Genomic DNA, 14,221 nt, shown 5'->3' with positions numbered 1-14,221 from the left:
TACTTTATTGAGCAGTAATAAAAATGATCAACTACTTAAACAACTCTCAGTATTTTTATCGAAGAAGGGACCTCTAGAGTATATGTGCACCCTTTGAAGAAACCAATTGTAGCAAAGAGGGAGACAACTACCATAAATATGGGTAGTTATATTTCATTATCTATTGTTTGGAGTTCGTGACCACCAAACATACATCTCCATCCAACAAATCACCTAAGATTCTTCGTCAAATTTAGAATGGACTCTTCAATCAAATTATAAATGGGGAAATTTTCAAAAAATATAAGGACCAAAAGTTAATAATATTATATAAGGAGAAAATTTTTGGATAAAATTGTATAATAGTGAACGAAAAATATTTATACATAAATATGGACTAAATCGGATAACAAACTCGAAATCTCGACTATATGACATAAATATTTTATACTCCATAAGTTATCACTACATAAATTTTTAAATATAAATACAATGTTAACGTCAAAGCTATTGAATTATGTCAAATCTGTAACTTTAAGGTTGGCTACACAGTAGAGCATCAATATGAGCTAGGTTCGTTGGGCTGGCCTGGCCTAACCCGGGATCTAATAGGGTCGGACTATGATTTTTGGAGTCCGTTTAAGAAAAAGGGATTTTTAGCCCGACCTGAATAAGCCTGCTGATTTGAGGGGCTTGAGAAATATTGTTAGGCTAGCATGTGGGCCAATAAAATCAATTAAAAATACAATATAATATTAATATTTAAAATTAAAGAGAGTCAAAATTCAAAACAATTAGGTTAATATTTCTATTGAGATATTTATACTTTTACTTGAAAAAAAAAACTTTATAATATTATAAAGAGATTTTATTTGTGGATTTGATTAACAAGTAGTAACATTAATATCATGTAATATTTTTGATAATATTTTTAAATTATAATTTATAATTTAATTTGATACTTATAAAAAATATATAATTTTTAAAAAAATCGGCTGGCCCGGCAAGCCTATAGCCCACGTACTTGTGGTTGAACCGTCTATTTTCTGGCCCACACAAAAAATGGGTTAACCCAGCCTGACCTGTAAAATATCAAAGTCTGTATGGATTAGTCCGAATGGGGTGGGTTAGTCCATATTGACAGTTCTACAACACAACTTACACTCATGAATAAGATTCTTTTATTCTTAATCAAATTTTTAAATTTGAGTATGAGAAAAATTAATCATTATAATGTAAGTACGAGACATGGAAGGAAAACAAAAAAGTGATACCCTTAGAGATTGATGTATTAGATTATGTGCACCAAACATGAGACATAAATAAATAAAAGAGGAGAAATAATAATAAGATAGAATGAAGAGTTAGTTATCCATAGAACAATACAACTTGACCCAACATGGAATTATAACATGGACAAAACATAAAAGATAGATTGAGGTATGGCCCCAACAAGACTAAACAATTTAGGATATTTTCATACTCCTTAACATTGTTACAATTTCAAAAGAATTTTTTTCAGAAAGCAAATCTAGCGTTAATATTTACTCATTATTTTTTTTAATAAGAAAAGTATTTGAAACAATTTATATGTATTTCGTTAATTTTATGGAATATATTTTAATTTATATGTATTTTATTGATTAACTATGTCCTTTAAATTTTGTAAAAATTTATCCTATAGCTAGACGGGCAGGAAGTTTTTGAAGCCGGGCAAATAATCTATTATTCAGTAATTTACTTAGTTAAATTCAATATATGATCAAAGTTTTGATGACTTGCAGGTAAAGAAGTTTTCTGGAAATAACTCAACTTTACTTTTAGATCAAATCCCTAATAATAACAAGTAGTTTATAAATGTTCGGTATTATTTAATTGCGTGAGAATTTTGTATTGTTTTTGTATTCTAGAAAAGTATCTGGACCCTTTTCTTCCAAAAGTAGATCTTTTGATGAGTTTATAAAAGTGCTTTATAATAAAAACGTACATTTTCAATTGACATCATAGCACTACTATGGTCCTTGAGCTGAGGTTTAATTATTTGAAACGGTATGTATATCTAGGCAAGGTATCGATAGGGTTATACGTGTATTCTATCCTTTTCAAACCCTACTAGTGAAATTATATTAAGTTTGTTATTGATGTTACATAACTTGAAGTTGATTGGTACTTGCATTTTGAAGGCGATGACAAGCTTCTCATATTTTGTGATTATATTATGGAGTCCGGAGCCTAAAGGGTAAAAAATGTTAACAAAAATTCCAAAACGGTATATGAAAGTTCTTTTTAACCAAAAGGGCAAAATCGCTGGCGAAGTAGCGATTTTGTCCACTGAAAAAAGCAAAAAAGAAATTTCATATACCGTTTTAGAATTTTTGTTAACATTTTTTACCCTTTAGGCTTCGGATTCTTATATTATGGAGGCTAACCATCTAAGCTAGGACAATCGTGTATATTATTCGAAACTAATGACATATAATTGGAGTGTATATTAAGCGTCTTGAGATGTAATAATCTTTTTATGTTCTAAGGTGCCAAACAACATGATACAATACATTAGTTTGTAGTTTGTACTACAACAAACATATTGTACAAATATTTTATGCATCTTATTTTGATATTGAATTGAGAGGATTGTTCGCTAGTGACAGTAAAAAAGAATACTATGTAAATAGTTTGAATTCAGTTACAGGTATACACCTCAAAATAATTTCCATATAGAGAGAATTTCAGAAAGAGCAACGCAATAGAAGAGTCTATAACTGTAGTTTCTCGATAATTGCCCTCCATAGCTAGAGTCGAGTGTGCGTGAATTTGAAATACTGGAAGACAACAGACCGTAGATCTGGAACTGGAAGTGAATCTTGTATAAACTTGTTAACATCTTGAGTTTAGTTGTCCGAACTAGACAAGTATGTACGACCAGAAAAAGCCACAAAAGCAACAGCCAAGTTTAAAGTAGAAAATTCCAGTCCTTATCAAGTGAATTTAACGTATATAATTCAAGTAGCATTGCAATAATCGTGGGTGATTGCAAAATTTTCCCAAATCAAGAATGTGGGATTGAAAACACAATGTATATTTCCTATCATGTCACTCAAAAATCAATGAGAATAATAATGATATTTAGAAAAATACTTGGTTCCGAAAGGCTTCTCTGGGCTACCTTTAAAACTTCATATTCTGCTGGAATATTTCGCTTCGTAGTATCCAGTACCTCTCTCTGCAATTTTCCTGAATTATTTGTCTTCATGTTTGAGTATTAGCTTGATCTTGACTGGGTAAAAGTAACGGCACAAGTAAAGATGATAAGTTGTACTTAATCCTGCAGCAACCAAGAAAAGGAATGGTTAACCATATGTTAGTATCTCGACGAATTAAAATGCAAAAGTGGATGATAATTTTTACTAATATCAAAATAAATGACAAAGTAATGAACTATTCAACATGAATCTTACCGGTAGGCTGCCACAAACTTCTCTGGTTGACATCAGGTGAAACGATTTTAAATGGAGAACCCCTATTAAAACAATGGCAAACACATTAGCATCTTTCAATAACTAAAATAATATTCAAAAGGAATTGGATGAGTGATCAGTCTAGTGATGTATGCTTAAGTAAAAAGCCTGTATATTACCACCTCAAAATAAGCTTACAGAACAAGCATATGGAAGACGGACACCGAGAAGAGGATGCAAAAACCCAAAATAGTCACAAGAGCCAACAATTTTAGTTCATTTAAAGGGGAATAATTTGCGATGAGTTTTTCTATTTTATTAGTAAGTCGGAGTGGGCTGGGATGTACTACTCAAACAGAAGTAATGATGGGTGACGATTGAAAACATACCTGAGGAGGATCAAATTTAGCTCCAAGGTTGCTAAGGCTAGCATGTGCTTCTGCATAATCCTTGAAAAATGCGTCTTGATCTACAGCATACTTCTCTGCATATTCCTGCAAGCACTCAAAATTGTAAATAGAAGCAAACTCAGATTGTAACTATAGATTTATGAAGCTGGTAATACTATTCCACCTTAAATGAAGGATCTTCAAAAAGAACAGCATCGGTTGGCAAAACTAGCAGATCATTGTCTCGTTTCTCTTTAATATCCTATACCAATAATTTTAGGTGAAGAGTGAGAAAAAATAAATCATGTTGTTTCTTCAGTCTTATATATATATATATATATATATATATATATTATCATCATCACAAAGCACCTTAAAGTAGGAATTGTCAAATTTCAGCCACTGCACGGTCCATGATTGCCCTCCTGGGGCTCCTGGTCCATCTTTCTGCAATGCAAAATAGAACAGTTCAGGCACCAAACTCATTAATGTTGCAGAAATCAGCTTTCGCGATTGGTAATTGCACTGAGAAAAAAATGTGAATATCTGGTTCTTTCAGAATCTCTGAAGAAGCAAAAGCACCATGGCATAGAGTAACACGGCAAGTCAAAAAGAGAGAAAAATATAGATGTCAAACGCAATGCAGCCACATCATTTGTCATTGGTGTTAAAATACTACTATGCGTTCAGAATCCAAGTTCCTCTCTGATTTTCAAAATCAAGTTAACTTGCCTAAATTGTAAAAATAAACTAACAAGAACCAAAGAGAGAATTGTTGCGGTCGAAAAGAAAATATCAATGAATGAGTGACAGAAAGGAGGTTGCTTAAATCAACATTGAACAATGAGATTCTTGATCTCATGCTTAATATTTCTAAGCTCTGCAATTTATTAATCACAAAATGTTTTCTTTGAAGAACACACCGGTTGAAATAGAGGGAAGGGGCAAAAAACCCGGCAGCAATTATCAGTGAAAGCTATGACATCACAGTAAAATAAGTTTCACGAGGAGATCAACAGAGAGAGCATAGTCAATTCCTGCATTTGCTTTCTTGTTTACAAAATATCAAACAAATCAAGCTAAAATATTAAGAAACAACCATTCTGCAAAATCCAAGTTTGATTTAATTTTTGATGTTGTTGAGCATAGCTTAATGCTCATTGCTCAAATGTCATGGAACATATACATCAATGAATTGTTTGGCAGCTTTCTTATATTGTTATTTGATGATAATTTATTTCAAATTCAGATACTTCTATTTTCTTGTGAAGAATACTTATACAATTAATTTTATGTAATTTTTTTTACTAATCTACTGTAGGAAGTATAGTTTCTCAACATAAGAGCATCAATCCAATAGTATGTTTGACATAGTTTATAGATCTGCACCTACAGTCACTTGATTTGAGAATATCTTATCCAACTCATGCCAGGACAACATGTGTTTTGACAACAGAGTTGCATGAATATCTAATTTCTTACCGAACTTGAATTTTACACCTTTATTAGTGTTTATATATATTCTAGCATTAATCTTCACTTTTTGACTCAAATTTCATTTTTAGTTAGTTTTTATTTGAGAAAATTGTAAAACAAAAAAATTGCCATGCTTTTTAGATGTAACTTTGCTTTCATTTGCAACAGAAGAGAAGTACAAAAAATGTTTTTCTTTGAATTTTTCCTCAAGTATAGCCCCCCTTTTAATATATTTTCCCAGTCTAAATACTTGGCTAGCATTTTAATTATTACAACAACATACCCAGTATAATGGGTCTGGAGAGGGTATGATGTACGCAACTTTACCCCTAACCTCCGTGGCATAGAGAGGTATTTCTAGTAAATGCTCAAAAGATAGCATTTAATTATTAACACGAGAAGAATAAAAAAATTGAGATCAATAAGAGCTTGTCACTTGCACCCAACGGCAAGTAGCCAATGAAGTGGTTGAGATCCCTGAGGTCTCAGGTTCAAATCATACTATGGACAAGAAAACATTCTGTGATTTTTTCCATTTGACGTAGTGTTGATGGAAAAATTTACATGTCGCTCGTGAGAGGTGGCAGATATCCCGTAGAATTAGTCTAGTAGCGCAATAGTTGGTCTGGGCACCACGATCATTCAATAATTCACCAGTTGACAGATATCCCGTAGAATTAGTCCGTAGAAATAGTCGAGTTGCATGAGAGTTGATCCGGCACCACGATCATTGAAAAATAAATATATAAATAAGAGCTTGTCACTTGAAATATATTCTTTCCAATCCAATTCAAATCATATTTCACAGATTTGATTCGTATTCCAATCTTTTACCCCATTTGTTCTTATTCAATGCACAAGGGTCTTTTCGAAATTATCCACAAAAGAGGATATATTTAGACCTAAATCTGGACAATATATAAACTAAGGCCTTATTTTCTTTTGCACCCAATGAAGGCTTTAATATTTAATTATTTGGATCTCAGTTATTAAGAGACTGTTGGGATTAGCTAATTAGCATTTTTAAGTGCTTAAATGAATTTTATAAATAAGCATTTACATGTTAAGATAGAAGTGCTTAAACTATTAACAATGTGGTCTATAAAAGGTGCTAATAAGTGGTCTTTAGTTAGAATGACAAAATGTCCTTAAATTTTTACAACAAAAATTTTTCCGTGCAAAAAAGGAGGAATGGTGGATATGGAGTGAAGAAGAAGTTTTGTCTTGAGAAAAATACTTTTTTAAAAAAAATTAAAGATAAAATAGTAAAATACTTGGTCAAACCAAAAGTGCTTATAAGTTGAAAAGTCATAAGTTGGGGATGACCAACTTATGACTTTTGGCTTAAAAGCACTTCAATGTTAACCAAACGCATAGATAAGTTAAAAAGAGCTTATAACGCAGTTTGACCAACTTGTAAGTTAAGTGAGTGTTTGGCTTAACTTATAAGCTGATCAACTTGGCTTATAAGCACTTTCTAGCTTAATAATGCAATTGGTAAACACCAAAGTACTTACAAGCCCAAATCAGTCAAAGTCACAAGTTCATCATTTCCAACTAATGATTTTTCAGCTTATAAACACTTTTAGTTTGACCAAGTATTTTACTATTTATCCTTTAATATATCTTCCTAATTCTCAAAATATCTTTCCCAAAACAGAACTCCTAACTTCCTCTTCACTTTGTATATGTCGTTTCTCCTTTTCTTTATATAGGAACTTCTAAATTTATAATTTTCTGCAAAATTTAAAGAGTTTTTCAGTCATTCTAACAAAGGAACAACTAATCAACACTTCTTTTTACCATTTAACACTTCTATCCGAACACGTAACTACTTATTTATAAAATCAATTTAAGTACTTAAAAATGCTTTACAACATTTAAGCTTACCAGCTAATCTATACGTGTTCTAAGTCCATTAGTTTTTTAGGTACGAATCTTAATCATTAAGTGTTTTTTCTTTAATATTTTACAACAACTTAATGTGCCTTAAATCTTAATAGGTCTAAATGATTAAGATTTGTAATGAAGCCTTAATATCACTAAAATGTCTATTCAAAAGTTTCAACAAAGATTGCAGCTATGTTGCTCAGACTCTCCAAAGTGTTGTCATACTCGTGTAGGATCCTCTAGAAATGTACTACCTTTGGAAGATCCGACATGCACCGATCGACATTTTCAAAGAATCCGAGAAACAAATGATGGCAGTTCACCAATTCATGCTACAACCATCGCCCACCACATCGTCCATCATTATCAACTACCATCACCGTACCACCCACACCATCAATCATTACAATTAATTGTCACCCCATCACTAGCCATCATTTACCATCATCACTATTGGCCATCATCATCATTCATCACCACCATCAGTTACCACTTTCATCCACCATACTATCAACCACTGCCAGTCCGCCACTAACTATAATTATCAACCACAACAATCCACCACTAGCTACTACACACAACACCATCATTAGTCAATATCATCCCCAATTCGCATCCACAACAACCACTGCTAGTCATCACCGCTAGCAACCATAATATAATCTTTGAAGAATATTTTGTTGATATAGTATTAGATTAATTTTCTTTTACCTTGAGGGTCTATCTAAAATAGTCTCTCTACCCCCACTAAGGTAGGCATAAGGTCTGCATACATCATACCCACCTCAGATCGGTATTACACTAGATATGTACAGTAGCAATAGTATTAGATCAAGTTAGTACGAAAAACAAGTTCCAAATGAAGCATTCCTCATTGATTGTTTTCTCCCTGCCTTCCACAACACACTCCCCCCCCCCCACACACACAGGCCTCACCACCCCTACATCTCATAGTTTTTGTCTAAGATTATATACAAATACTTTTAGAATAATATTTTTTGCTTATGATTGAACACAAGAAAATAAGTAAGAAATGCACTTATTTTCTTGAAAAATATTTGTTTCCATTGCGAACACACCCTTGAGAAAAATTCAACGGTAAAAATATTTTTGTAATTTTTTTTATTGCTAATGAAAACAAAAGTTATATCTTAAAGAGCGAATATTTTGTGATTTACAAAAAAAAAAAAAAACTACTCAAAATAAAATAAAAGTTAAAAAGTTAAGATTAACCCTAGAACATATTCAAACGCTTAAAGAAGGTACGAATTTTAGGTTGGGTCAAGAAAATAGATGTTAACAAGTTCAAACTTGACATTTGGCATAAGAGGAAGCATCCACGCATAGTAAAGCATTCTGACTTTTCAAAAAGTGCCTTTTCTATGTTGATGTTTCTCATTCAACCAAGTTTTTATTGACTAATATTTTTGATATATTATGTTACCATTCTCAAAATAAACAAAATAAAATAGATTTCCTTACTTAAAAAGAATGACTCAAGTCTCAACTCATTGATAACTCATACAAACATCAGGTTAAAGGACAAATACCGTATATTTTGTTTCCGGCTTGCCCCAACCACTACGTTCAGGTCTTGATCTCCCCAAAGTGTGAGCCCCAGAAAGTGCAACAATTTCCTGAAACCAAAATCTGACTAACATGCCGCAAGAGAAACATTAATCACTAAGGAAATGAATTTGTTAGCATATATTACCTTATCATTTAGTCCCATCCTGTAGAAGACATCACGCAAATGAGCAGCAGGGGAAGGGGGACCAGCATCTAGTGTCATCAAAAGTTAGTTAGTTGCAAATGAACAATAAAAGGTCCAGTGCTCCTTATTATAAGATACTGTTAATTATTGAAAGCACAAGGTAAGGCTCAGCAATAGTAAGGGTGAAAAAACAAGCTGACTCATAATAATGGGTCATCTACTCATACAACAAAAGTCAACTGCAGATACGTCTCTCCTCAAACATGAGAGTTGAATACTCAGATTAAAGCATTACGAATGACATGAAAAGGCATCTAGAATCAGAAGAAATAAAACATTCTGAAAAAGAAAGATGTAAGTCCGACACCAATAACGACCAAAATCATCTTAGCCAAGTACATCACCCAACAACCACAGGCTTGCACAACAACTACACCTGAGGTCGGCATATGAATTCTTATCAACATAATTCACTCTATGTGGAACCATTTCATCCAACATTCACTAATTTGGGTTTATCTAACACCAGAGGTTTTCTACATTTTCTACTAACATACAAGTCTCTTGACAAAAAAAAGGCTCCTACAAGTACCAACTCTAGGCCTAACGTAAGCACTAAGCATAGCATCTTGACAAAGATTTAATTCGAACCAGTCAGTGTTGCCTATATGGATCTTTATCTTCTATTTATCCAGATTTTACTAAATTTGCATTAATTCCGAGATATTTACAGCCTTCTGTAACAACTCTCTTTCATGTTATGTTAGGTCTATTTTGTCCATTTTTTATACCTTCGATTATTATGGTTCACACCTATAAACCGGTGCATTTGAAGGTCTACATAGCACATGATCAAACTATTTAAATAACCTTCTCTCATTTTATTTGGTGTGGCTGTTCCACTAGAATGCGATCCTTTGTGGTTTTGTCTAATTTTGGTCCAAAACACATCTATCTGAGAAGTCCTATTTTGCAACACTCATCTTGTGGATATGTTGGACATAGAGGCCTAATTGCCGCTCCAATATAACATGGTTGATCTTCTAATTATACCAATCCCTCTGTCACATTGTATGTGGCTCGTTTTCTTCTATATTTTGTCCAAAAAAGAATGATACACTTGTATATTTAGAAAAAAATTTACTTTAAATTTCTCATTTTACCTTAACCTTAACGACATGATTATATAGTCATAAATGTCTTTGACATCTTTTAGACCACAAATTTCAGAAGTACTCCTTTTGTTTCTAAATCTTATGCCCAATTAAATTCCGCCACATAATTAGAATAGAGGGAGAATAACACTTTTCATTCACTTCTGTAGGTATCATCTAATCTTATCACTCCTACATTTCAACCATCTAACTTTATTAGTGTATTATATCTTTATCTAATTATCTGTCATACCAGTCTACTTTACATACATTTTACTTTATAGATATCTGATTGTTGGAATTTAGACACCAAAGTACCTTCTAATCTCACCTCAACTTTGCTCACTCTTATGCTGGCTAAACGTGCAGTACTGCATACACCCTGTCTTCTACTTATACATAAAGTGTTATTCTCTTTAAGTGTTTCTCCATAGTGCAATCTTCCGGTTGACACCCTCACTAGTTTAGTCAATTAACACAATATTTTAGACCAACAAATCTCATCTTGCATACCGTCCATAATTAGGGTAAACAAGTACGATATCAATTTAGATCACTAGTGTAAATCCATGATAATGAGAAACTCCTCTAAATCTCCCCCCATACTCATTACTCTCATACTTGTAACTACTCCTTCGTAGATATCCTTTTATGGTTTCATCTTGATATGACTTCTTTTCTGGTATACTCTCATACTTGTAAAATCTCCTTCGTAGATATCCTTTTATGGTTTTTTTGTTTGAGAAGGTAACGAATCCTTTTATGGTTTTTATCTTCATATGACTTCTTTTCTTCTCCAATACACCCAGACTTGTGTCAAGTAATATTACTGATTCAATGAACAAAGACTGATCTGTCAAAGCTATATATATAAGTAAAGGTTACGTACGCAAAGATGCACGGTTGCAAACTAAATTCTAAAGTCCTCAGTTGTTGCTATATTATGCAAAACCCAATCAGAAAAGAATTGAAAAAATCCAAAAGTTCCTGTCGCACAATGTGGAACTATTGCAACAATGAATTTGATGATTGAAAATATATAGTAATTAAAGTTATTTCTCTATCCTGGTGTGTGTTTTGTGAAGTGATATGTTTGAAGCGTCAGAAATTATTGTGTTTTGTGAAGTGACTATGTTTGCAGCCTTCAGAAATCAAGTGTGAGTACAAAGGATCATAAATCTACCTGTCTTCTTAGATATTACAGCTACGCTATTTGAACATTATGGTTCTTATTTTTCTTTGGGGAATAAGGTAAACATTATTTTTGTAGTTAATTTGATCATTGTATCTGAATTTTCTCTTCTGAAACTTTAATAAGCCTCTCATCAAATCCCTTGCATCTGTAAGGTAATATGGTTTTATCCTAATGTCACAATAGACCTAGATGATAAACCCTCTTTGTCCTCTTTGATCACTACATAAACACACATACCATCTCTTTTGTATCTCTAGGTACCTGATGAAGATTTAAAGTATTGTAGTAGAAACAGACTGTCTTTTTATAACTAGAAATCCCCGAGGGGCAGTGGAGCAAGGTTCAAAACTAGGTGGATAATGAGCCTTTACTCTCCCTTCTCCACTTAACTACCAAGATTTAGTCTACAGTAAGGAATCGGTGTAAATAACAAATCTCACCAGGAAGCCTTCCTTCTTCTGGGCATTGCTCAGGTACAGACACATCCATCCTCCCATATTTCATGGGAATTTTGGGGCCCCCAGCCTCCTATTGTTTTGAGATAAACCAATCAATGAGTGAGCTAGTTTTATTGTCAATACTAAACAAGAAAGAAACTAAATTACCTCAATGGCGGTTGCACTGGCCAGCTGGAATAAATCTGCATAAGTAACAGCAGAATACTTGTCCTTGATAGGCTGGAGAAGTTTCAGTGCATTTACAAGTCCTGAGTAGCTAGCTTGTTAGACTAACAAAGAAAAGAAAGTCAAAAGAATTTGTAACAATGGAGTGAGGACTTACCAGCATTGGCTCCATGTTTCAGTTCAACTTCGAATCTTAAGCTTCCATTAGCTCCACCTCTTTGCGGCCACTCCTCAATATTCTTGTTGTAAGTACCAGCATCGTGCCAGCCCAAGCGAACCTGGAACCATTTAGAAGTGTTAAACTGTGTTCTAGATTTCTCCCTAGAGGCATTGATAAGCATAGTTAAACAAACTTGAAAAGAATTCCTTTATTTAGCCAAATGCATCACATTGAATAGCTAATATCATAATAGTTGGAGTAAGTCATATACAGAGAGATCGACAGGGACCCTCAGCTGCTCAAAAGAATAGAAACAGAAAAAGAAGAGTCGAGAAAAATGACCATGTATTAAAACATGATACACAAGTTTACAGAGAGACCACAAATATATCACTAAACGAGTACAACACAAAACAAAATTCTATAGTTCACTGACCAAACAACTTGTGTTATCATTGTGCTGACGTGAAAGAGGAAATTCAGTATACAATCATCTCTATACAAACCAAACAACTGAAAGGAGATCTGTAAAACATTTCTTTGTCCTGTATTTCCCTAGTACAATCTCAAAGGACTGCCAGGTAGTATATATGACAAAGCTTCATTTGGCCGAAGCACTCATCCAAGCTTCGCCATTTTTAGAACTATTATTAGGTTGGTCTTAACCTGCTACAATGTAGCTGATGTATCTTTGTAGTTTGTTCACTCTCTTATTCATTCCACTCGCTCATCTTTATTAGTGAGGGAGATAGCATCAGCAAATAAGATAAGCACCATTGATTTGAGCAGAAGACATATCACTTCAGCTCAATCAATCCAAAAGTTGGCTGGTGCCTCATCGAGTGGTTAGAAGTATTTGCACAGAGCTTTCATTTTCAGAATTCGGTGTCCGTGTCTCATGTTTTCTCTTGAAAAAAAAATATTTATCTAGGTATTGCCATTAAAACTAGCCCATGTCGATGAAAATTCGCAAGTTCATTACTTTACACTTTGCAGATGATGTATTCAAGTTCAATTATTCACAGGTTTATACATATTGAACAGTTCTGGTCAAATACAAAAATAGATCAGAAATTTACCAAAATAGGATGACAAAACTTAGTGTTCAGTAGCTCTTTGATGTCCTCTCTCGCACTTTTCAGCTGATCGGGATCAGAGGCAGCTGATTTAGCCGATGCTACAGTACTGAAACTTCCACTAGATACTCGAACCAATGATTGCTTCTACAAAAACAATAATCCGGAGAAAACGTAAATAAAATGCTAAAATAGAATTCAAAACGCGTAATGAAAAGCGAAGGAAGCACTGTACAACCTGGTAGCGAAACACATGGGATAAAAGAGGAGACGATTTGGGGCACTTTAGAGGAGATACAGAAGATGATGAAAAATAGAGTCTGGCAGTAGCTCTGGAGACGGTAAGTCTAGCGGCCGGGAGAAGACGAGAGGCGGCGCCGGTGAGAGAAGCCATTGAAGAAAGTTGCTGGTGAAGTGAGAAAAAAAAAATGAAAGAGCCGATTGGTACTTTTTCTTTTTTTCTTTTTTTGCTTTTATTTTGGGTAGTGTGGCTGTTATTGGGCCAGCCATCGAACCAACCTTCCAATAAAATCGATTTTTCTACCAACCCACTAATTTGGAGAATGTTGAAATGACACTCCCGCCCATGCAAAATTTAAAATATATACTTATTGTTATGATTTATTTGATACGTATAATATCCGGGTGTAATTGAATTAAATTTCGACAGATTATAATAGATCAAGATGATAGATGAGTCAAGACCTAATTTAATTTAAATTTGTTTGGATTAAAATTTAGGTAATGCGTTATATAATTGTTCAAGATTTGTTCCAATTCAAATTTGTATTAAATTTAATTATTTTATTTCTTCTTTTAAAATATATTGGCATCTAAAAAAATTATTGTTTTCTTTATTATGGCTATATAAAACATACCAATTTTTTTAAAAAGTTATTTTAATTTTTTTAATAAGATTTCTTATAAATCAATTTTGAATTACACATGAACTCAATTTTTGAGCGGATTAAATTAAAATGAATTAAAATAATATATAAATTAGCCAAATAACCTAACCAAATATAGACGGATTGGACGAGTTAAACATTTTTTAAATTAAGTAATCGGATGGATCATAGGTATAAGTGTCACAAGGTTCAATATTAC

The 14,221-nt window shown here is 33.2% G+C and overlaps 1 protein-coding gene across 1 annotated transcript; it reads right to left on the bottom strand.

The window, feature by feature from the left end:
• Positions 1-2,915: 2,915 nt before the first annotated feature.
• Positions 2,916-13,554, bottom strand: LOC107023623 (probable L-ascorbate peroxidase 6, chloroplastic/mitochondrial). Its single transcript, XM_015224373.2, has 12 exons — positions 13,353-13,554; positions 13,118-13,261; positions 12,036-12,156; positions 11,861-11,961; positions 11,696-11,783; positions 8,907-8,974; positions 8,743-8,829; positions 4,199-4,273; positions 4,011-4,088; positions 3,827-3,931; positions 3,438-3,499; positions 2,916-3,304 (listed from the first exon to the last, which is right to left on the bottom strand). The coding sequence occupies exons 1-11, from the start codon at positions 13,506-13,508 to the stop codon at positions 3,485-3,487; spliced, it is 1,038 nt and encodes a 345-aa protein (XP_015079859.1). The 5' UTR covers positions 13,509-13,554; the 3' UTR covers positions 2,916-3,304; positions 3,438-3,484.
• Positions 13,555-14,221: the final 667 nt, after the last annotated feature.

The sequence above is a fragment of the Solanum pennellii genome, chromosome 6 (assembly GCF_001406875.1).
Source record: "Solanum pennellii chromosome 6, SPENNV200".
Taxonomy (NCBI): domain Eukaryota; kingdom Viridiplantae; phylum Streptophyta; class Magnoliopsida; order Solanales; family Solanaceae; genus Solanum; species Solanum pennellii.
The sequence above is the reverse complement of the archived record's forward strand: the minus strand, read 5'-3'. Positions and strand labels throughout refer to the sequence as shown.